General features: G+C 43.7%; 2 protein-coding genes across 35 annotated transcripts in view; both read right to left on the minus strand.

Moving 5' to 3' along the window:
- Positions 1-688: 688 nt before the first annotated feature.
- Positions 689-4,843, minus strand: LOC139775259 (protein dpy-30 homolog). 2 transcript variants are annotated; one of them, XM_071711105.1, is made up of 9 exons: positions 4,761-4,843; positions 4,272-4,339; positions 3,768-3,830; positions 3,277-3,355; positions 2,889-3,012; positions 2,573-2,624; positions 1,753-1,888; positions 1,541-1,617; positions 689-1,081 (listed from the first exon to the last, which is right to left on the minus strand). In XM_071711105.1, the coding sequence occupies exons 6-9, from the start codon at positions 2,606-2,608 to the stop codon at positions 839-841; spliced, it is 492 nt and encodes a 163-aa protein (XP_071567206.1). In that variant the 5' UTR covers positions 2,609-2,624; positions 2,889-3,012; positions 3,277-3,355; positions 3,768-3,830; positions 4,272-4,339; positions 4,761-4,843; the 3' UTR covers positions 689-838. The 2 variants fall into 2 exon arrangements, with proteins under 2 accessions (XP_071567206.1, XP_071567207.1); XM_071711106.1 differs by having other exon boundaries at positions 1,753-2,624.
- A 765-nt stretch (positions 4,844-5,608) lies between these two features.
- Dscam1 (Down syndrome cell adhesion molecule 1) overlaps positions 5,609-23,961 on the minus strand; it is a 68,773-nt gene continuing 50,420 nt past the window's right edge. For 19 of the 33 annotated variants that reach the window (XM_071711118.1, XM_071711128.1, XM_071711117.1 and 16 more), the window contains 18 exons: positions 17,960-18,079; positions 17,695-17,868; positions 17,320-17,616; positions 16,863-17,224; positions 16,428-16,796; positions 16,170-16,356; positions 15,807-16,094; positions 15,405-15,674; positions 15,089-15,320; positions 14,832-15,008; positions 14,579-14,745; positions 14,029-14,268; positions 13,494-13,649; positions 12,836-12,973; positions 11,803-11,993; positions 11,103-11,463; positions 10,623-10,680; positions 5,609-9,492 (listed from right to left, as the gene is read on the minus strand). In XM_071711118.1, the coding sequence (XP_071567219.1) occupies positions 9,408-9,492; positions 10,623-10,680; positions 11,103-11,463; positions 11,803-11,993; positions 12,836-12,973; positions 13,494-13,649; positions 14,029-14,268; positions 14,579-14,745; positions 14,832-15,008; positions 15,089-15,320; positions 15,405-15,674; positions 15,807-16,094; positions 16,170-16,356; positions 16,428-16,796; positions 16,863-17,224; positions 17,320-17,616; positions 17,695-17,868; positions 17,960-18,079 (3,872 nt within the window). In that variant the 3' untranslated portion in view covers positions 5,609-9,407. Of the gene's footprint in view, positions 9,493-10,622; positions 10,681-11,102; positions 11,464-11,802; positions 11,994-12,835; positions 12,974-13,481; positions 13,650-14,028; positions 14,269-14,300; positions 14,484-14,578; positions 14,746-14,831; positions 15,009-15,088; positions 15,321-15,404; positions 15,675-15,806; positions 16,095-16,169; positions 16,357-16,427; positions 16,797-16,862; positions 17,225-17,319; positions 17,617-17,694; positions 17,869-17,959; positions 18,080-21,891; positions 22,180-23,389; positions 23,684-23,961 lie in introns of all 33 variants that reach the window. The other 14 variants (XM_071711133.1, XM_071711137.1, XM_071711138.1 and 11 more) reach the window with 5 other exon arrangements.

Below are 23,961 nucleotides of genomic sequence, written 5' to 3' on the forward strand. Positions count from 1 at the left end.
CGTCGGGACGAAAATCGCAACGAGAGGACGAAATAAGACGCGAAGAATAATAAAACGTAACGCCCTCGAGGCGGTTCTCTTTTCCTTCCCGCTTTCTCCTCGCAATAGCACAGCTCGCGAGCGTTGCACGTCTGACGTAAATTATCGATGTTATTGGAGCGCAAGATAAATTTAACCCCGATTCATTGCGCGATTACATTTAATTGCCTCCAATTAAATCGCCGTTCCAATTAAAATCGACGCGAGCGCAGAGGGTTCATTACGATTTATTGGACCAATGGTAGCGATCCTTTTCTCTGTCCTTTATCTCGTACACTCTTGTGTCACGAATTTTCAAAGAATTGAACAAAAGAAATCAATATGCTTCCTTGGGCATTTTAGAAATTTTTGCGATACGCTCTTAGAAAAGTTGTTATTACTTGTTAAGCTGTTACTGCATGTTACTTTATTTCATTTTTTTTTTTATTTAAACGTTTGCATAGAAAAATTAAACCGACACATTCTAACAGATTTTAGGAAACAATTTCAATTTGAAAACAATTATCGTAATTAAGATATTTTTAACATTTGCTCTATCAGAGAAAACGATAATACTTATTTAAAATAATGTCAATATTTAAAGTGAACTAATTTAATATTGCATTTCTTAGAACACCACATTATCTCGCTAAAAGGTCACTACCGTCCCTATAGTAAAAAGCTAACACATTTTTATTTTATACGAAAATACAAAAGTACACGTGTTTATCATAAATATGTATTTAAACATTTAAAGGATCCAGAAACAATTTCTTACGAAGAAATGTTCCATAAAATGGATGCACAGACGTGGAAGCATTCATTGACTAGTCGGTGGCGAGCCACCACTGTCGTACTGATTCTTATTTCTCAATAAATAACCGGCGAGGAAACTTATGGGGTCGGCAGGCCTTTCTTTGGCCAGACAGGACAAAGCTTGCAGCAATATCGGCACTACTGTCTGGTCTAAATATTGTCTGGTTGGAAGAGATTGTACTTCGACACGAGGTTTCTTCGCTGGTATGCCGGACAGATCGCCATCCTTATCCATCCCTATTACTTTCTGCAACCAAAAGGAAAGACAGTTTATACATTAGAGTAAATAATACTATAGTATAATAATATTAGTATAAATAATACTGGGCCAACAATAGTCCCAAAAGCGCCTAATCCTTATAACTAAAGACCTATAGTATTGTCTGTGTATATATACTTTACAAACTGTACATATAATTCTTAAATTAGAAACGCATGCTCTACAATGCTTTGCAAGAGTGTTATTGTTTCAGCGCAAAGATTGTTATCAGCTGGCGAAAGCGAACATCAGGTGATAGGCACTAAGGACGTTCCGTGCAACCGCGCTAGCCGGTCCCTAACCTAACTTTTGCACCGTAAACGCGTAGAGTTTCGAACGTATCGCGTTTGTTGTCGCGGCAGATGCGCTCAGCGATGACTTCAACGAAATATCACCGATTGTGCGAACCAGCAATTGCGACGGTCTGTAGGTTATGTGCTCACTTACGTGGGTTGTCTCGGATACGGCATTGGCGACGGGTTGAGCCGGCGTTGACGCTTCCGTCCGTTCCTCGGTCGCGTTTTCTGTCATCAAATCAAAAAAGAAACAAACAGTGAACGACCGTTATTAAAGCGTGAATTCGAACGCTGGGCCTGGCCGAGACCGATGGCCGGACCGGCCCATGGTTACGCGGAAATAGAAAATAAGTAGACACGTACCACCGCCAGACGCCATGGTGTAAACAATCGTCACTGCCGACTGACGTCGAACTATCGCGCCGGGATAACGTCGCCGACGTTGGGCCGGTAAAGCGCGCCGTCGACAAAGTAGCGTTGACAAGGTTTGAGGGGACAGCTGAATAAAGACTCAATGGGGCCATAGAATAATAATAATAATAATGAACAGTGTATAATATATATATATATATATATAATGAACCATGTAATAATAATGATAATTTATCTTTGTAAGTGCAATTTGCCAGATATTACATATATTTTATCATAAAATTATCAACTATACCGTGACATTCTAAACATTTCCTAACATGGTGTTTATGTTTCTCATAATATTGTTAAATTGGTAACTAGTTACGTTAGAACACAAGCTGTTTTAATTTATTCTATTCATTTTGATTTATTTTGAACCGTAGAATTAGTTCTTCCCGATTGTATCACGTATTTCGACACACCCCTGTATAATTAATTTAAATAATTAAATTTTTGTGATATATTCAATTTTATATAATTTATTTCATTTCTTCGTAAGAGAAACAATCTGTTTCTCGATCCTTTAAATACATATTCATGATAAGCACGTGTACTTTCGTATTTTCGTATAAAATATAAATGTGCGTTAGCTTTTTACTATAAGGATAGTAATGACCTTTTAGTGAGATAATTGTACGGTGTTCTAAGAAATGCAATATTAAATTAGTACACTTCAAATATTGACATTATTTTAAATAAATAAATATATATGCATATATATATTTAATAAGTTGCATCTGTCACCTCAATAAAGAATTTCATCACTCATCGAACCTGTTTCGCAGCAGCGGAGTTGTAACTGCATCGTAGCTACGTTGATTCTGTAACATACAAATATAAAATTCATATTAAAACAGTGTTTCTTTCAAAACATAGTTCTTATGCACATCAAACTTTTCATTCATTATTCAATTAGATATTTATTTAAATAATTATCTATTTTCCGAAAAAATCACAAGAATAAATATTAATATATAATTTTTAATTAGTTTTTTCTTCTATTATTTCTAAATTATAGTAAAATAAAACGACTAAAGAATAAGCAGGAAAAGAAATTATTTTTACACACAAAAAATGATATTTACCGCAAAGTTGTTCCGCTGATGCCCGATGCCTCTCCCAGGCCTCCTCTTCCTCTCAGGTTGTTCCCTCTGGTTGTCAGCTTGGATTCCCTCGATGCGACGATGCAACTTTCCACGTAGTTATTTTCTGAAACATAAATAAACGATTCGATTAAATAATATTTACGCGCATCGAACTTTTTATTTATTATTCAATTAAATATTCATTTATTTATTATTAAATATTTAAAAAATCTTAAAATATAATCTAAAATATTTTATCTATTAAATAATGTATTAAACATTTAACACTATTGCATTATACAATGATCTGAAAATAATATGCTACTGCGCAAATGAATAATTATTACCATCAGTAATAAATTAATAAAATAGATTATGAGATGCTTACCTCATGATCTCTTACACTTGGCCTTCTTCTCCTCTTCTCTTCTTTCCCCATTTCTTCATAACATTCACACATCTGTTTTCTAAAACAAACAAAATATTAATTAATTATATTATTAAAATTAAACGCAATTACAAGTAATTACTAGAATACAATGATCGCGCGGCTTTGCCATACTTTGCATGATATTCTTGAAATTATTCATATGCGACGCGTACTTATTGATGTTATAATCATATGGCGATAGCGGAGAAATAAGAAAAGAAATTATGGCATATGTTTATCAGTGATATTTCACAAATAAAAATATCTTTATCTTCGCGCGCCAAGAACGACGCAGCGTCGCTAGATTCATTCGCGCGATAGATCTCGACCGAATAAATAATTTTTTTCGCGTTCCAACAGATTATCAATATCAGAGAGCCGAATTTATACTTTGCGATAGATTCTGTAATAAATATTAAATACAAAAAGTTAATACATGTTGTACTTACCAATTGAATAAGAGTCGCGACGCCACTCGTTCCGGAACCGATCCGTCTCGTGCCTGCCGCGTTCTGAAAAATGAAAATGAAAGGGAAACATAATCAAGATGACGAGGGCGCGTCGGCGTCGGCGTCATCTTCCGCGCGGTCAACTTTGCGCGTCAAGATAAACGCGACGGCACTACACGACCCGTTCTCAATTTCGCGGTTATGCATTTTTCGTACTTTCAAGTAGCAAATACGTACACTTGACTTTTAGTACGATTGTCATTTTGTATTCTAGCCGCTAGCGAATAGGCGTATTAATATTCTTGATAGAAATCCGCGACATTCGCGACATCCGAAAATATACGGTCGTACTTTCGTGATTGCCCGTACGATGTATCTTTAACCGAACATGTACTGTGAAATACGTATTTTTTACAAAATATCAATCCCCGAGCGCTGAATCTATATTACGCGATAGATACCGCTTAATAATTTAAATGCGAAGCGAATACATGTTAAACTTACCAATTAAATAAGTTGCGACGCGCCACTCGCTCCGGAGCCGATCGGTCCCGTCCCGTGTCCACCGCGTTCTGAAAACGAGAGGAGAACGTAATCAAGATGGCGAAGGCGCGGGCGCTTCGTCTCCCGCGCGGTCAACTTCACGCGACAAGATCGACGCGGCGTCACTGCGCGTCCCGTTCTCAATTTCGCGGTTATGCATTTTCCGTACCTTGAGTAGCAAATACTGTACGCTCGCCTTTTAGTACGATTGTCATTTTGTATTCTAGCGAATAGGCGTAGTAATATTCTTAAATAGATATCCGCGATATCGCGATATTCGAAAATACAATTACTTTCGCGATTGCCCGTGCGATGCGTTTTCGGCCGAACAAGCAGTACGGCGAAATACTAATTTTAAAGAATCGTCAATACCCGAGCGCTGAATCTATACTACGCGTTACATATTGCATTAAATAATGAATACGCAGGGTTAATATATGCTATTCTTACCAATTAAATGAGTCGCGCGACGCCGCCAGACGCCGCCGACGCCACTTGTGCCGGAGCCGATCCGTCTCATCCGTCCCGTGTCCGTCCGTCGCCGCGTTCTGGAAAGGAGGGGAACGTAATCAAGATGGCGGAGGGCGCGTCGTCTCCCGCCGCGCGGTCAACTTCACGCGACAAGAGTGACGCGGCGGCGTCATTACGCGCCGTTTTTAACTTCGCGATTATAATTTTCCGTACTTCGAGTAGCAAATAAATACTGATGTATGCTCGCCTTTTATTACGATTGCCAATACAAATTACTTTAATTTTAATGTATGAATTATTTAGCACATTTAGCAACGCAAATATTACTTACTTATTTTCTATCTTTTTTTAATATAATTCTTTATGCTAATGAAGCATATTAATATTACAATATTTTTAAATGTGAGATCTCAAAAAGAGAGAGAAGTACTTGTATGAAATCAAGTTTTGATACGAAAATATTTTGATACTAGAAAAATGAGATTATATAATTATATTAAAATAAGAAATTTGAATTATCGCGAAAAATGTTGACTCATTTTTTTTCTATCCTATCACGTCAACAATTTTATTCAGGCATAAAATTTGAAAAAGAAAAATTGTGATATAAAATTATTGTATTTTTTTATAATCATAAACTGGAAATAAACTTTATTCTATAAACTTAAACTTATTCTTAAATAAAGTAATTAATTAACCGTAACAGTTTTTCATTAAAACAAAAGCTTATATTACTTGTATATAATAAAAGTGTTTCTTGATATAAAACGTTTTCGTTTCTGTACAAATAATTGATAAAAGATTGAAGAAAAAAACACGAGTCGGCGATCGTTTTAAGGTTTCTTTATTCAACGCAAAGTTAGACGCTACAACTTTGGTACAAAAACATAAAGTAGTGGCGTTGAGAGGAAACGGTACATTGCGAGCGGATCCTCGAGTCTCCTCGAGCGCGGATGACGTTGCGCGTGGAATTTTTTTTCCTTTCACCTTTATTTTTCCATTGTCAAACGAGATATCGCGTTCCCGCGATTCTTCCGCACGTACGCAAGGATCGTCAAAAGGAACACGAAGGAAACGCTTCGAGTTTGACAGGCGACGATAAGGAAGGCGGGAAGGGGGAAGGAACACGAGCTCGAAGAACCGCGTTCGCCGTCGTACGAAAAGAACAGCCAAATGCTTTCAACGCATATTATCAATCAAGCATACACAAGCGAGCGACACGCTTCGCGGCGTCTCTCAAAAAAGTAACGTCGAGTCTTGCAAAGAATTACTACCGCAGTATAACGTCGATCACGGAGAAGCGCGACGAGCGAACGATGGGCTCGGGGGGTGTCCAGCAAGAAGGGGCACGAGCGGCGAATATTATCAATCTTACCAGGATACTACTGTGAGGGGCAAAGCAACCGCGAGCGAAAGGTGGATGAAAAGCGGTAAGCAAACGTGGACGTAAAAATTCTCAGTCTTTGTATCGTTATTACTCGTTATCGACTCGTTTCAGCTGCGAAAAACATTTAATGTTTAGCCGAAATCCGATTTAACTGATTGTCTGTTAAATGCCTCATTCACAGCCCTTATTGCCGGTCACCCCGGGCCGCTCACAACATAAAACGTTTATCACCTGTGCGACGTCGCGGACGCCCACTTCGCTTAAGACAAAAGGATAAACCGCGACCAAGGTAGCGCGCGGAGACGTGATCATATTACTATATTTACGAATGCATTAATATCGTTATCATCATTATCGGCCTGTGCCGTATATTAGCTCTGGTTAGATTCGGAAGCGATTCGAAGCGACAAAGTTTCGCGAGGGGAGGGCGAGTTACGTGAGTAGAACGTGATACTGGTAAGTCGTAAAGGGTGACTTGGGACGAGATACGGCTATGTTAATTACGGTAAGAGCGCGATCGTAACATATACACGAGACACGAGGCTTTTTGCGCAGCCTTTTAAAATCACATCGATGAGTAAAAGTGCGTTGGCGCGTCGAGCCGCGGCCAGTTTCGAGCGGCAGAGGGTAGGAATTCCTCTGCGAGGGCAGAAGCGACCCGAGCGGACGAAGTACCCTTCAAGTTCTATTCGAACTTTTCGGAAATTCTCTCTCAATTTGTGTATGTGCGTCTTTTCAGTTTTAATCCCATTCACGTAGATACGTAACAAGAAAGGATGGCAGTAGCAATTTAGGCCATGCTAATTGCGGCTCGAATGAAGTTAACTTTGAGATGTAACAGCATATATAAATAGAACATCAATATCAAATAACTTTCAAAATGTTTGCTTTCGATGAGTAAATCTGATAAATTAGATGAATCGAGTTAATGGTTAACACTAACAAGGAACAATAACTCGCAAGATGTAACTTGTGCAACACGATCCAGAGTTAAATACACGAGAATACAATTGCAATCCGCGTGATTGCTGTTTCTCGAGGGTACTTCTTGGCCCGGTCGCCCAACTGGGAGCCGGCTCGCGCATCGCCTCGGCAAACAAATGCGACACCTAGAAATAGCTACTTACAACGTATGTATATATAGTTAGTGTATATATAATATATATTTATATTTATATTTGTATGTATATATCTAGAAATAGTATCGTGATAAAAACGAACTATGAGACGCGGCGTCGTGACCGCGGCGTCGCGCGACGTCGGGCTGGTGCACCCGCGAAGAAGCTCGGGAAGCATCCGCTTCGTTCGTTCGTTCGTTCGTCAAACTAGTAAAAGATCAATTGTCCGATCGCGGACAGACAGGACCATTTTCGGTTCGCGTCCCTGATACGTTCCGTTAACCAGATCCCGACCTCTCGCCTCGTCGCGAGGATCCAACGACGCCTTCTCGCGACCATCCGTCCGACTTAAGAGCTATCTACGTTAAACCAGCTTCTTTTTATTACTCGAATCGCTTACACCTGTAACGATCATCGTCGCGATGTCAGTGAATCTTACGTACGGTACGTCGCAATCGATCGTAGAAGATTAGCACGAGGGGGATAATTAGGTGTTTACAGCGGACTAAATATTTATATCATATAGGACGACAGCAAGTGTAGTGTGGCGTATATTGCGTGCACGCGCCAGCGCGCGTGGCGATGATGTATTGTATAGTATTATGTGGCTGGCCTGCCGTGTTATATCGAAGCGTTCCCTCGATGGCTTGCCGCATTGTTCTTCCTACGGACAGTCGATCGGTGTTTTTTCGTGTACGGGACTACTCCCCTTTCGAGCGAGCGATGGGAATGTCTCGAATCGATCGTCTAAACGGATCGCTAGAAGGACGACGACGACGACGACGAAAGACGAAAAAGCGACGACGTACCCTATAAACTTTGCTCTCCGCGACGTCGAGACTCAAGATCACCGATCGTCAAGGGGTGGCGGGTAGGGGTGGGGGGCGGGGGTGGGGACACAACCTTCGTTTACGAAATTATAAATCGTACAGTATATGTATATAGTATATGTGTACGTATGTATCTATATATCGTACGCCCGCAGGGAGCGGCAGTGTGGCACAACCATGACTTAAAAAGCGACCAACTAATCTCATGTATACGCATATTATGTTGTTTATACGTTTTTTTCCATTTTTTCCCCCCATTACGCAACTCCTGCGACGAATGTAACCTAGGATTATATCCCGGATATATATCAGAAGACCCCCGTTAAATCCACCGTCGCCGAGAGCACCATCGCGGGCCGCGTCTCTGCCGCAGCTGAGCGTCCGCGAACACGAGACTTCCGGCTGTGTTCGCCTTCCTACAGGACAGTCTCTCGCGGCAGTCTCACGAGCCTCGAATCCCACGTGCACGTTCGACGATAGCGCGAGAGAATTCAAATTCCCTTCAGTCTCTCCGAAATATTTCGTCATGTGTAAAGATAGATGGTCGATTGATAAGTTCGTGTCGTCAAGTATCTTCACAAATCACATCGCGTTCGAACGCGCATCATCGAGGAAGACACGTATCAAAACACAAATCATTTTCTCCGATCGGTAATCGTCAATGTCGGTATAAAAAAAATTTCAGATGTAATCGAACGTGCGCGCGAGGAGTTCCAGGACTCGTAAAAGAGTTACGAACGAAGCATCGTGGCTGACCTCACGAATCGTGCCTCCTTCGCGATAAGGGCAGTAGTACAGACAGTCTTGAGTCTGGCCTTCCCGAATGTGCGTAATCGACTGAATCGGTTTCGAAAAAGTTTATCAAAAACAAGGCAGTTTCGATGAGTTGGCCTTCCCCCAGGATCAAATGCAAACGAACGTACCCGAGGAAGTACAAGGAAAGAAGCGGAAGGCCGTAAAGAGCGTGAGAAAGAGGAAAATTCGCGTGATATGGTCGCGAGGGCGAAGGAGGCGGTCCCATTTCGCGAGGCGGGCTGCTGAACCTCGTCCGTAATCGAGATGATAACGATCTCGAGATGATAATCAATACGCGTACACCTTACACGATAATCGAATCTATCTACTCGCGACGACGTCTCTAATTTCTATCGTAAATCGTTGCAAATTGGACCGACGACAGCACCGGGGGAAGAGTTGGCGTGCGCTTCATTTCCGCGTCTCTCGGCTGCTTTCCTCACGGCCGTTGGCTATCGAGAGAAGCGGAAGACCACGGAAGATGACGATTTACAGGTTACACTGCCACAGTATCGTAGGGTGTGAGGAGTCCCCCGTGACCGCCGTGGGGGCTGCCGGTTTGCCGGCCGGGAGCTTCGTTTCTGCAACAGGAATTTGCGTTTTTGGTATCCGACACCGACAGATCATCTTACCACGCAATAAATCCCACTCGCTTACAGATCTCTCCTCGTACAGCAAATTTCGTATTTATTTTTAACATTAGAAAGACAAAAGCGTTTGTTTAGCCTAATTGTTATACGAGGAAGAGATCTCTGTACGCGAATTGGATATGAAAACATGCGCTATATAACAACAATTAACTAACAGCGATGACGGCAATGATAATGCTATGAATAAATAAAATATAAAAATGACGATCGTAAACATGTCAGTCGTTAATGGCGTAAGCAGCCCGAATAGCGGGTTAAATAGCGGTGACAGTAGCATTATAGTAGCAATTAGCTGCAGTGGAAATACGATCAGCGCCTTATCTTTATCACACATTCTAACGTCAAATTAGTTACACAGTTACACGTTACACATGGCATTATTCATCAAAGCTACATGCGAACATATGTTGTATTAGTAAGCGTTTTCCATAGAGACTGGGGACTTTGTCATGTCTGAAAGCAACGTTTTGAAAGGTTCTTTGAAAGGTCTACTCTGCTCGCCGCAAAACAAATCGGGCTGAACTTCAATGGGATGATGAAAATCAGTGGAAAATGGTATGACGCATCTCAAAAGCTCTTCACATGTCTTTAACGTTTGTACACCCTGACTTTGATTATGTTTAACGAACTTACGGCTTCCTGCGTAATTAGTCATGAAACAAGAAAAGATCAGACGTTCGTTAAATAGTTAAATAGTTAAACATTCGAGGCTCTTCGAAGGTCGCTAGTGAACCACCGTGCACTCGATCGTTGTCAATTCGACAATTCAATCGCGCACAAATAGTCAAGTATTCGAATGATGGTATGTAGCGAGGATGCGAATCGAAAGGATCGATCGACAGCGTGATTCATTAAAGAAAATTGATCGTGGAGGCGAATCGGATTGCGGCTGATGCCGCGGCGAGCGGTCATGAAAACATCGCTCGATTCGGAAAATGCCGCGGTATAATAACCGGTAATTACAGCTCTCGCGCGAAAGTAAAATCGCTCGAGACACAGCGGCAGGAACGGTGTAATTAAAACCGTTCACCGTTAACCAAGCTCACTCGCGCTCTACTGACCTCTCTATGAGTTTACGCATCTCCTCGGTGGTCATGCCGTCCTTGCCGCGAGCATTCACTGAAATAGAAAAACACACGGCACGATTGACACAACGATTAAACTACTACGACAACACGTAACATGCAATTTGTGGAAACTATATAAACTATTAGGATTAAAAGACCAAAAAAAAAAAGAAAGAAAAACACATAGTCCGCGGCGAGTCTTCTTCATTCGCAACTCGCCCGCCATGCGATACGTCCGCATAATGAGCCGCCGTACGCCTAATAATGCTTAATGCATATGAAACGAGCATCAGTAAGTAAGGGCTGAATCAGAGCGAGATCGTTCCTCCGAGAGGGAGCATGTCGCTGGACCGGCAGGATTCGAACGGGAAAGAGTCTTGCAACTTCCCGGTCGGACCGGGTCGAGTCTCAGCTTCATGGACTCCCCCGTGCTCGTTCTCCGTATCGCGAGTTATCGCGAATCTTTCTACTGACCGCCGTAGTTGCGGTTGACAAGCTGATCGCGATCGCATTCGGCCTCGCTGATCTCGTTGCTCTCCTTGCTGTCGTTGAAGCTGGAGTTATTCTGATCCTGATGGTTTCTCGGCGGCGGTGGGGGCGGTTCCGGCGAGCCAGAGATGGGAATGTTGCGAGCCGAGCCTACGCTGCGACGTCCGACCGATCCGCGAGATCCGTAGTGATCGTAAGGTGCGCCGTACTGTCCGTATTGTGACCCGTACTGGTCTTCCTCGGGAGCGCAGTTAGCCGGATCGTCGTATTCAGGTGAGAAAACATTGTGCGTGCCGCTGCCGCCTCCTTGGGATGGTACTCGAGAGTAGCGGCCGTTTTGACGGGGCTGTGGGAAAAATCAATAAGCAAAATAATTTGTTTTTTACAAGTGTTCTCAAAAATTCTATATCGTGTATTTCCTATATTCTAAGGTATTAGTATTAATAAATTTATTATCAATTTAATTATATAGATTGTACTATTCTAGCTTTAGTTTGGAGACTACGGTTCAAGACCGTAAGTAACGGCACGTGGTTTGCTGAGGCAAAGAAATGTATATAAAATTCACATAATATTATTCTGACCGTAAAATGTATTTTTCCCTTATAATTGATTGATCAAAAATTTTAACGCAATAACGTGAGAATAAATTGCTTAAATACACAAAAGAGGTATTAGAAAATACCATAGACTGAGATCCAGAGCGGCTATGAGCAGAAGCGTTAGTGGGATGTCCCACGGGTGGTCCCATAGTGCCAGAGTGGCCATTTCCTGGATGAGGGAAAGTCTGGAATTGCATAGCTTTGCTCGGGTCCATTTCCTCGCGGAATCCCAATAGATGGAAGGTAGCGTATGGGCAAATCTCATCCTCCATACCTGCAAATGGACAATCAACCAGGGTAGACTCTGCCGCTACGGGCGGTAAATCTACGAGACATTGTTGAACGATAAAGATTGCCATAAAGATTGCCATAAAGATTGCCATAAAGATTGTTTCCCGTGTGTAAAGTATATTTCCGACAATTCCTAAGTTTAGCTTGATTAAGAATGGAATCGAAAAAAATTATTTATAAACAAACCTTCCCCTTATTGATTTTACATGCTCCTTCTATCCAAATTTAAACGAGCAAAGAAATTTCTTTTACTCACTTTAACGTTTCTTCTTTCCTCGATTCTCATTCTATGTTAAATCATTAAGTCTTCAATAATTGATCATGCATTATTAAACATGTATTTAAGTAAACTCGAGTTCATTGACGCCCGATCATCTTATCGATTAATCACATAATCTTTGTTACATGTGAAATAATGTGATATTCTTCAATTAATTAGTCATTTTAATTTCACTTATCCATTTGATCTAAAATATTCAAAATTACTCTTATCTATCCTGGAAATCTTAAAAATCGATATGACGATAACGGGCATAGAAACTTTTGTCTTAGGAAAGACAATGAGTAAATAAATGTAGTTCTTTCCTATGTGATTCGTGTTATTTGTCGGCGTGCTATGAACGCAGGCATGCGGAAACGTGCAAACATCGAGAAACGAGACGTGCCGTTAACGTGATGCGAAGTTTCACGAAACGGGAGGGAGACTTACGAAGACCGGGCTGGGATGAGCCAGCAACATCGCCGGCTGCCGCCTGCGATTATCAATCTCGTAGGGCGATCGGGCAAATCCCGGATGCCCCGTTAACCAAAATTGCTATTACCAACCTCTGTGCGAAAGACCGTCCGCGCTGCCCATACGTGGTGGCGGTGGGCATCTCCTGTTGGGCGCGTAGTGACTCAATTCCTCATACATGTGTCGCCTCGGATCCCACGTCGAGTGACTCCTTAACGAGCCAGTTCCACCTATCAAACACATACTACAAAGGTCGTACGACACGCTGGCGCCTATCAAGATTTGTTTCTGCCAATAGCCCTGTTCTGTTCTCTTTAGAGGATTCTCTAGGGAGAAGGTGCTCTTTATTCTCTCTTTTTTTTAAGATAATAATTAATACGTAAGTCGATACAATCGACACTCGTTAGGCACCAACGGCGTGGTAAGCGCAAACAAGTAGGAAGTAAGAATGAACGTTATATCTCCGCTGGAGGGACATACAAACTCGATAACGTATATAAAAACATTTCGAAGCGTGGCGAACGAAAGAAGAAACTGGCAATGATTGTGTGTATGGGTTCTGTCTGGCCTAGGGATCTGTCCGACACTGATCGGGAGCCTAACGTTGTATGTGCGAATATCTCGATGTGTATCCCTTGAGAAAAGATGAAAGAAGGAACTATCGTGCCGATGCGACAACAACTATAAACAAGTATTCGAAACTTGTCTAAAAGGTAAGTGTTGGCAGTTGTGGCTTACTTATAACTGTACCTCGCTTGATACGATCGCAGGTGTTGTAGTTCGAGCCGGGTACGGGTGGAAGCTTGCGATTCGGTGGTGCGATGTATCCCAGTTCGTCGCGAAGATCGGATCTGCGTTTGTCCAGGGTAGCGCCGCCAACTCCGGTTTGCTGATAGACTACGTCATCTGAAATAAGGACGGTCGATCTAACAACTGTGAATGCACGTACATTTCAATATTTTTCTGATCTTACTCTTGATGTATTATATTCATTATATATGCCATCACCCACGCTTGTGAAATAAAAGGAAAACATAGGAGGAAAATTATGAAATATTTGGAGGATTTCAAGACTAGGGTGGCCGACGCGTGAATCGATCGTCAAGAAATTATGATAGTATTACAAAATAGAGATAATATCTACGATCAGCATATTTGTGATTTTCTTTTTCTTGATTAGTTAATTAAGATTTCGAGGTTTTATTTCATTGCAGTTTTATTTCCTGACAAACTTTCACCGTCTTTATGACTTACAAGTAAAAGTAATTAAAAAAAATTTGTATACATTGTCCCTCGTAATATTTCTCGTCGGCTGAAGAGATACCTCGCAGCCTTGTTTGTTCCGGGCCTCGAGTTCGTCTCGAGAGCGCCACGCAAATGACAACTATTCCTACTATTATGACAACAACCGTCGCGCCGACCGGCACCACCACGTTTACGTCGAGCCAGCTAGGTAACCATGGGAAGTACCGTCTCACATCCGCGGAGTTTTCGTTACCATTACGTACGGGAGGTGCGATCGTGCCTGTTTGAAGAAAAAGAGTAGATAACGATTACCTTTATCGCTACCATGACCCTTCCCCCTGAGAACGCAGATCACGATGACGGCAACGATTATGACGAGTATGGCTGCTACCACAGGTACGACCAGATTTAAGTTAGCCATGAAAATTTTCATCGGGTCTTCGTCGTTGCCACCACCGTTCACGTCCGGTAGCTCGCGGGCCGGTGCAATGGTGCCTGGAACAGAAAACGTTTCGGCGACCGTTCAATCCAGTCACCATTGGCACCGGCTACGAGTCGCCGCCGTGCGTCAAATGACCACCCATACTCACCGCCAGTCACCGTCAAAGTCGCGAATTCGTACTCAGCCACGGCGAAACCGGCATTGTTGTGAGCTGTGACGCGCAAATGGTACCAGCTAGCGGGATCCAGATCTAATACTACAAAATTACCGCCCGGCTTGACGTTGTTCGAAACCTGGTTCCATTCCTGCTGCAGCCTGAAGAATGCGAAACACGCGCCTTTAACTATCGACCTCGATATCGGACTGAACGTTCGCCGTGTTATTATCTTTTTTTATCTTACTTCTTCTTATGTTCGACAACGAAGTACAACATGGGGCAGCCACCATCCGACCAGGCGCTCAAGTGCAGAGTGATGCTGTTCGTGGATACCTCGATGAATCTCGCCGCTTCGGGGATGATCGGTTTGGAGCCCTTTGTGCGCGTGTTCAGGATGTCTGAAGGATCGCCGATTCCAATTCTGCAAAAGACTCTCACGTGTACAAAATTTCTCGTTGCAAAAATCGCTTTACAAATCTGACAAAGTTCTGATAAAGTTACCCGTTGTAAGCTGTGACGTAGATCTGATATCGGGAACCGCACCACAAATTCTCGAGAGTATATTTCTGTGCCGTGGAGCTGATCTGAACGGTTTCCCAATCGCCAAACTCGGGTTTGTAATGAATCGTGTAGCCATGAATCGGTGCATTGTCGGTGGGATGAGGGCGTAACTTCATCGTTAAAGAGTTGGTGGTGGTAGCGGTAAGAGTGACCTGCGGCGAGTGCGGAGGAGCTGCGAAAATATAACGTTAATTTTAATGTAATCGATAACTGAAATCAGTAAATAAAATCTCCATATGCCGGAATATTTATGTACCGTGTACAACCAGCTGATGGGTCACGGTGTCGTGTCCAAAGGAGTTTTCCACGTAACAAGAGTATTCCCCAGCATCCGCGCGGTCGACTTCCTTGATAAATAGCGATCCCTCGGGTAATTGTCTCAGTCGGTCGCTCGGCTGAAGAGTAGCGCCTCGTACCTTCCATGTTACTTCCGGTGCGGGTACGCCGACAGTGAGACAAGGTAACTTGACGTCTTCTTTGTATGTTGCGGTGAACTTGTCGTCAAACGATGCAATCTTGGCCGGTACTGTAAGAACGCATTAAATATAAAACTTGGAACACTTTTTGATTTATAAGAAGCCATGAACCGGTTCACGGATCTAATTTATCGTAATGAAAAAAATACGAATTTTGAGTGAACTAAGAAATAAGAAATTACCTCGAACACTTGGTGCTAAGGCCACTATTTTGGAAGCTTCACCTTCGCCGATATTTGTGCTAGCGGTCACCCAGAATTCATATCTGAGTTGCTTATCTAATCCAGATGCTTCATGAGTTAATTGGTTCGGTGGTACTTTCTGGCTAGTCGGCTCTTCTGCATTATCAGCTTTTGTGTAAACGGTATATTGAGAAATAACTCCGTTAGGTTGGCTAGGTGGACGCCATGAGATAAGAATAGACTCCGAAGACATGACTAGAGCTTTGATAGCGATGGGAGCTTCGGGTGCTGAAAGTAGACACGAAAAATATAGTATATCCGAAAAAAAATATGCTTTTGCACGTTGAACAGTTTCTCAATTACCATCCTGCTCGGTCTGGCAGTGAATCGGTGCGGACTTAACGCCGTCTCCGCCGGATGTGAAAGCCAGAACCTGCATGCTGTAGTTTGTGTATTTCTTGAGGCCGTGCAAAATGGTCTCGCTGGAAGACGTGATCTTGGTGTCCTTCGTATTCTCATCGTACCACGTGTCGGACGGTCCATAGATGACCTAAAGCAAATATTTAAAGACGCTACTGCAAAAGGTTTTATGCCTCCTTCTCGAGTCGCGTTTTTACTAACTTTGTATCCGGTGATAACGCCGTTGGCCGCGCTGAGTGGCGGCGACACCCAGGACACTCTGATAGTCTGAGAGGTAAGAGTAGTGCAAGTAGTGTCATGAGGCGGTTGCTCGGGCACGCCTTCTGCAGTGTGCTGCCTGCGTTCCTCGCTCATTGGTCCGGAGCCGACCTTGTTGAATGCCTGAACGACTACGCCGTACTGAGTGTAGGTCTTGAGGTTTGCGATCTGCAAGTGGTGCTCCTTTATGTCTTCCTTGGAGAAATCGACGGTCTCGAACATGTACGGCTTGTCCGACGACTGTCTGTATCCAACGTAGTAGCCGAGAATCTCACCGTTCCAGTCCTCGCGCGGAGGCGGTTTCCATGTTACCTAATGGAATTTACATTTATTGCATGTAATCTACAAGTATCGTAAAACGATTTTTCTAATCGTTACCTTGAGCGTATGCTGATCGAGAGCGTCCACTTTGACGGAAGTTGGCGGACCCGTAGGTGCTTCCTCAGCGGTGATAATAGTGACCGTGTCAGACGGCTCAGATGTGCCAATTTCGTTCTCAGCGACGATTCGAAGGTGGTAGGTGGTCGCAGGTCTTAGATTGTACACTCCGGCTACGTTCTGTTGTGAGCCAGGTACGAGCACCCGGTCAATATCAGTTTCCCAGGAACCCTTGCTGATCTTGTACTCGATAACGTATCGTTTGATCGGACTATTTCCGTCATAAGGTGCAGCCCACGATAATTGCACCGAACGTCCTGATTTATCCAACACTTTGAGACCATAAGGAACTTCTGGCACCTCTATTTAAAAAAAAAAACGCACAAATTAGATCTTGACTTCAAATGTTTTGTTGATTTATTAATAATATGTTATGTATAATTATATACGAACCAACCTTGTACAATCATGTTAATGCTAGTGTCATCGCTACCGAAGGCATTCGTGGCTACGCAAGTGAACAAGGCAGAATCGCTCCTTTCGGTTCGTTTGATGCTCAGGTCGGACAATACTCCGTTGGCCAAGATTTCTTCGCGAATAGTGTAACGAGAATCGCTCTTTGTGTCCAATCTCTTGTTGTTCATGTTCCATAAAATACCGATTGGTTTCTCTCCTTGCGCCTCGCATTGCAATACGGCTGGTTCTCCACGACGAGCGGTCTGGTTCCTCAGTTTAATTTCAAATTGTGGAGGAGCTGAAAAAATATTGCAAAAAGATGTATAAAGCGCAGTAGAAATTATGGCAAAATGCAAAATAATTAAACGTGAAATACCTTGAACCGAAATGAGAATGACAGCTGATAACCCTGATCCAATGCCGTTAACAGCCTCACAAAGATAATAGCCTTCATTCGTCTTTTGTATGTTGTTAATAGAGAGGGTGCCATCTTCCACGCTAATGTCAGGGTTGCTCAATTTCAAGTCGGTATAATCTCCCGGCGTATCCCCTGTAAGATGGAACAAACGTATATATTTAATTTTAATGCACGCAAGTAGAAAGATTCGTTATTTGTCAGACTGCGGCAAGTGTTTGCTTACCAGCAGCTCTCTTCCATGTGACTTGAGGCTTGGGGAATCCGTCGGCTTTGCACTCCACTCGTGCATCGGATCCTTGAGCAAATGCCTTATCGGTAGGTTCCAGGATCCAACGAGGAGGTACTATTACAGAATAAATAGATTAGCCACGATGCACTTTTGCGCACTCGGGATTATGCAGTATCCAAGAGCCAGTCGCTTGAAAACTCGAGTCGTCCACTTTTTAGAAATCTTGGAACTTATTATTTATAACAATAAACTTCTTTAATATAAAATAATATGTCAATAAAATTTAGACTTATTTAGATTTATTCAATCAAGTGTATAATAATTATACTAATGAGCAATTACTTATTCGATTGCTTTCTTTGAGTTCCATGAAATCTAAAATAATAACAATAAAAAGAAATTTAAAAAATAAATTTTTGAATTTCGTCAAAGTTAAAAGTATTTGTTTGTGTTTAAAATGAACTAATAAAATTGCCAATTAGCAGTTATCGATATTAGACATTAAATATTCGTAATACTATTAAAATCGACTCGAATTGTGGCAATTTTGTCGCATGCAGAACAAAACGCGACACGCTCCTGCTACTGCGATGAATAGAATGTACGGCATGCGGGATTCTGAAATGATTATGCGGGTATCTAATGCATGGAACAGAGAGAGAGAGAGATAGATAGATAGAAAGTGAAAAAGAGAGGAGATGCATGCGGAAAGAGAGACTATACGGCTTCAGCTCTGAAGGAGCCTAACGACGAGCATGCACGAAGCGCTATCGAATTTGTACTCGAGCACGGTGCATCATGCTGTACCGCGTTTACGAATAATACTCGATTACGCTCGTTCATGTATAAACCCATGCATATTAAGTGTCTACTACGCTACACACGCGTCTACAAAATGAACAAGGCAAGATGTGTGGTGAGAGGTAATGGCGAGGGGGGCGAGGAGGGGGCGTGTTTGGGGGAATTCATTCGTGGATGTAGGGCTGTGATGAATTCATCGTGGGAGATGAATTCTGAGATGTGGTTGGATGGTCGGTCGGTCATCTTAGTACAAGGACGCGTTTTAGCGCGAATGGGGGTACGGTGAGGTATAAATCGACACTCGAACGTACACGAGACGGATAATTATGCAACTTGCATGTGAGACCTACGCAATCCTGCGATCGCAAAAAAAGTGGCATATTTAGATCGTCTGTGCTACGGGAACGGCGAACGCGTTCGTGAAGGATGTAGAAACGCGATGAGATTCGCGTGCGAAGGGAAGGTACATCCTGAGCGTCGCGTTACTTTGCCGCAGGGATGATCGAAGCCAACGTAAAAAAGTCGCAGAAGAGCGGCTGACGATGAGAGCAAGATAACGAGGCGGTAAAATAAACGAGGAAAGACCAACGGCTCGGAAAAAGCTATCGTTTCTCGGAGCGCAAAGGAATTCGGATTGATTGCTCGTTCGCTCGCTCGAAAGACCGGCGGATACATAGTAAAGAGGAAATTACAGCAGTGAGAAGTAAATATAGATAGAGATAGAAAAAGAGAGAGAGAGAGAGAGAGAGAGAGAGAGAGAGAGAGAGAGAGAGAGAGAGAGAGAGAGAGAGAGAGAGAGAGAGAGAGAGAGAGAGAGAAAGAAACAGAGATAGAAAGTGTGAAAAGAAAGTGGCAAGACAGCGAGAGAAAGAGTGTACGCGCGAGAAGGTCGTCACCGGCGACGAAAGCAACGCTCTGTGTACAAGTTGGGCTGAGCGCGAGCTCCAACCAACTGAAATTCCAGAAAGCTTTCGCCAACAGGGGGAAAAAACACACGATCAGCGTCACAGCAACGATGAATAAGATGCAACCAATCAAGCCTGCACTCAAATACTCGCGCGGGACCTGCGCGGCCGCGTTTCTTTTTTTTTTTTTATCATTCCGAAACTTCGCTCAACCATCATTATCAATTATCAACGTCATGTCATTCTCAGTGCTCCGTTTTTTACTCTGGACCTAACCGTGGACTCGTAAGGTTGCCTCGTGGATCACCCTGCCCGACGGATTACTAGCGACACACGCGTAACGTCCGCCGTGCTCCGGTGTTACCGGCTCGATCAGTAGTATACTCGTCCGTGGGCCGAGTTTCCCGACGCTGAATCCCATGAACTGCGACAACGCTTCGCTCTCGTGGGTCCAGGCGATCTCGATCGGCGTGTCGCCTATCGGCACCATGCATGCCAATTGGGCGGCCTGCCCGGCATAGATCGGTCGGTCTCCAAAATCGAACGGACTGATCCGTGGCAGGACTGCAACGGAACGGCAGATAGATCCATGCTCCCGTAACGATCCTCATTTCCGGTTCCCTCGTTCCCTCGATCGTCGATCGACGCGAACGATCGTGTCGATCGTCTGTCGTCGTCTGCGTGTTTCGTTTTCTGTAATACGCTCTTCCGTCCAAGAATCTAACGTTGCCTCTCACTTGTATCCGGCGTGCTGTTATTCCCCGTAGATTGCACGACAAATAATCGATGGCGCTAAACTAATTACATGCGGAATAATCGAGACTGGCAGCCCTTCGATTGAATCGACTGATGAGATAACACACTTCGGGAACCGAGCTATCGAGATGAGAGAAGGGATGCGGAGTGACAGAGAATGAGAGACAGTTCTGGGCCGGGAGAGAACGGGAGTACGGCTCATCTCGTAGTAATCGACGCCTCGTACCTCGATTCAAACAAGTCGTGGGCGCAAACTACTCTCGCCTATGCGAATCAGCTAAACGGTTTAACCTCGTTACAAGGAAGACAACTCTCTATAGATAGAAGGGAGGAGTATGCGTCGAGCAATGCAGATTTCCAGACACACATATCTCGTAATAATAATATCATCACAACAGTTAGGACAGACAGATTGGAGATTTTTACGACGTACGTTAAGCGGCAGCAAGGGTCGTAAATCTAACATATTGAGACGCTCTACTGATAGATATAAATATAATATATATAAAAATCTACAACCGAATAAAAGGGTAAACGTACCACTGCTTTCCGCTCAAATAGTAACACGCATACAAAACGGTGGTACTCTCACTACGCGTACGCCCGTTAAACACCATCATCATGCCGCGCGGTTTCGCTTTGTGTTAAAGAAAATATAAGTATATATATATATATTTTTTTTTATTTTGTTCTCTGTTTTACTGGATGCTTTTGTGATCGTGTGTTCGTTTTCTCTGTACCGTTCACTTTCAGATGGGCGCTGTGCCGAGCACTGCCCGCTGGATTATCGGCGACGCAAGCATACTCCCCGGCGTGCTCGCCCCTAACAGCGGGTATCGTCAGGGCCGAGACTCTATCCCCCAACGCGGTGATACCCACTCCGTCGCCTACCTCTAAATGGCGACCCTCGAACAACCACTTGAGCGAAATCGGCGTGTCCCCCTTCACGACCGCGCAATGGACGATTATCAGATCGCCGGAGTTGGCCTCGTCGAACGCGAACGGCTGCAGATGTGGAGCGACTGCCGGGAGATAGAGAACGGAACAGAAACTAGAGACAACAGGCAATAATAGACAAAGAGAAAGAGAGAGAGAGAGACACGCGGGCGAGAATAAACGTCCCGGTTATCGAGGCGAATCTGCGCTGCGTGAGATCTAAGACGCGATATCACCGGGCACGGTTAGCCCGGTGATAATTCCCATAATCTCGTAACAGCCTGCTCTCGTGTCTGGCCGCATCCGCAAAAATTACGATCGCAACCTAAAAACTTTATCGCACAGGAATCGGTAAGAGCGCGACGGACATTTGAGGGAAAAAAATCGATTTTGATCAAACGAGTGTCTACGGGAAGAAGCGGCAGTTTAGGATGACGGATGAGGAAGCTGCTTGGATGGGGGGGGGGGGAGGAGAATTTGCAGGAGTCAACGAAATATCGAAGTAGATTCTTGCGGATCAGTATGCACCGTTCACAATGAGATCGGCCGAGAGCTCGTGTCTGCCGGCAAGGTTTTCCGCGACACACGTGTACGTTCCAGCATGGGTCGCCTGGACGGATCCTATGCTCAGTATGGCGCCGCGTCCGCCCAGATCCACGATCGAGATTCCGGAATGCGGCGAGATCGCATGACCGTTTAAGGTCCAACGGAGCTGCAAGGGTGGATCGCCCTCGACCACTGCGCACGGTACCGTTACTACTTGACCCGAGTTAAGCGGCTCCTCGCCGAACGAGAATGGCAATAATTTCGGAATGACTGGAAGAGAGAAAGAGAAAGAGATCAGAAAAGGAGAGAGAGAGAGAGTGTGTGTCTTGAAGCCGCAGGGCTAGATCAGCACAGGCGGAGTAGCGCGATTATCAAATCGACGACGGGAAGTCGTATTATTTCGCGAAACGTCCTCGCTTCTTTCGTCCTCTCTTCGTTTCTTCTTGCTTCCGCTTTATGATCCGTGTTATGGCGAGCGTGTCGTTCTTGTATTTGTATGACACTGTATGTTTCGCGATGCTAATTAACAATAAAATCAAAAGAGAGAACAGGCATGTGTAACCAAGGGAATTGAGAAAAAATGTCACGTTCAATAACAACATTCGGTGGCTAAAGTGACAGTGACGGGCTCTAGAGAACACAGACACACGTCGTGCTACGAGTAATATGAAAAGCGAAGAAACTCAAAGAAAAATAACGACGTGGGATAAAAATATAAAACGGGGACGAGACCTCGAGGGGTGGATAAATCAGATGAGGGAGTAAATTCGGATAAAAGATGACTAAATACAGAAATGCGAATCGCGGCCATAGACTTGTCGAAAGGTGTACCATTCACGTCCAAAATGGCCGAATGGGAGACCGATCCAGCCGCGTTTGAAGCAACGCAGGTATACTCCCCGGCGTGTCGCGCAGCTACCGATTCGATGGTCAGTTGTTTGACGCGCTTTCCGGTATCGGACACGATCACGTCACCATGATAAGATTGTATGGAACGGCCGTCGAAGGTCCACGTGGTCTCCAGAGGAAAATCGCCTTTGGTCACCACGCATTGCACCGACACCAAGTCTCCGGCGTTAACGGGATTCTCGCCGAAGGAGATCGGTGCTATCTGTGGGGAGACTGCGATACGAACAAGAAGATAAAGCATAACGGCTCGAGAAAGATGAGAAAATCACGTATAATATTCCTGCGAAATCCGATGAATACACACTTGGATTTCCTAGCCTTGAAAATCGAAAAACACGAGGAACGATCAGCTTTTGCGATTTTTATTTGAAACGTAAGATACGAAGGGAATAAAATTGAAGGTTTGCTTAGGTTTTTCAAGATATGGATCGATATCCAAGGAGAGATTCTGGTACCGATAGCTTTAGAGATTTGAATTTGTTGCTGGGAAGGATAGATTTCCAAATACTTTGCGGGATAAAGTGCTGGCAATGACACTACGTCTTGACATGCGGCTTTTTTTTTTAAATACCATTGACCGATAAAGCGGCGGAACGGGTGACAGATCCAACCAGATTGCTCGCGACGCAGCTATATTCGCCAGCATGACGGGCAGTCACAGATTCAATGGTCAGGACGGATGTCTTTTTCCCGGTATTCGTGATTATCACGTCTGGATGAGTGAGACGCGTAATAATTTCGCCATTGAGGCTCCATCGTATTTCGATCGGTAGGTCACCCTTCAAAATGCTACACACTGCGGAGACTTGCTCGCCCCAATTAGCCGGTTCTTCACTGATAGAAAATGGAGCGATTTGCGGAGCGACTGAAAAGAATCGCGGAAAGTGATCAATAACTATATATATATATATATAATATATATAAACCCTTTGTTTTAATCAACCAAATTCGTAGAATCTGGAATATAATTATATATGCATCGTCGAGCAAACGTACCCCGCTTTCAACGTTTCCATCACTTCCTTAATAATCTTAGCTGTCGTGTCTTTATTAAATCTTCGTGTTCGTACGTTATCAATTATACCTCACGCGACGGGACAGTTTTAAAGGGGTGCCGTGTTAATCGTGTTATCGCTGTTACGC

Source organism: Temnothorax nylanderi, unplaced genomic scaffold (assembly GCF_030848795.1).
Source record: "Temnothorax nylanderi isolate EJ_2023f unplaced genomic scaffold, tnyl_v1.0 TNYL_tig0095_pilon, whole genome shotgun sequence".
NCBI lineage: Eukaryota > Metazoa > Arthropoda > Insecta > Hymenoptera > Formicidae > Temnothorax > Temnothorax nylanderi.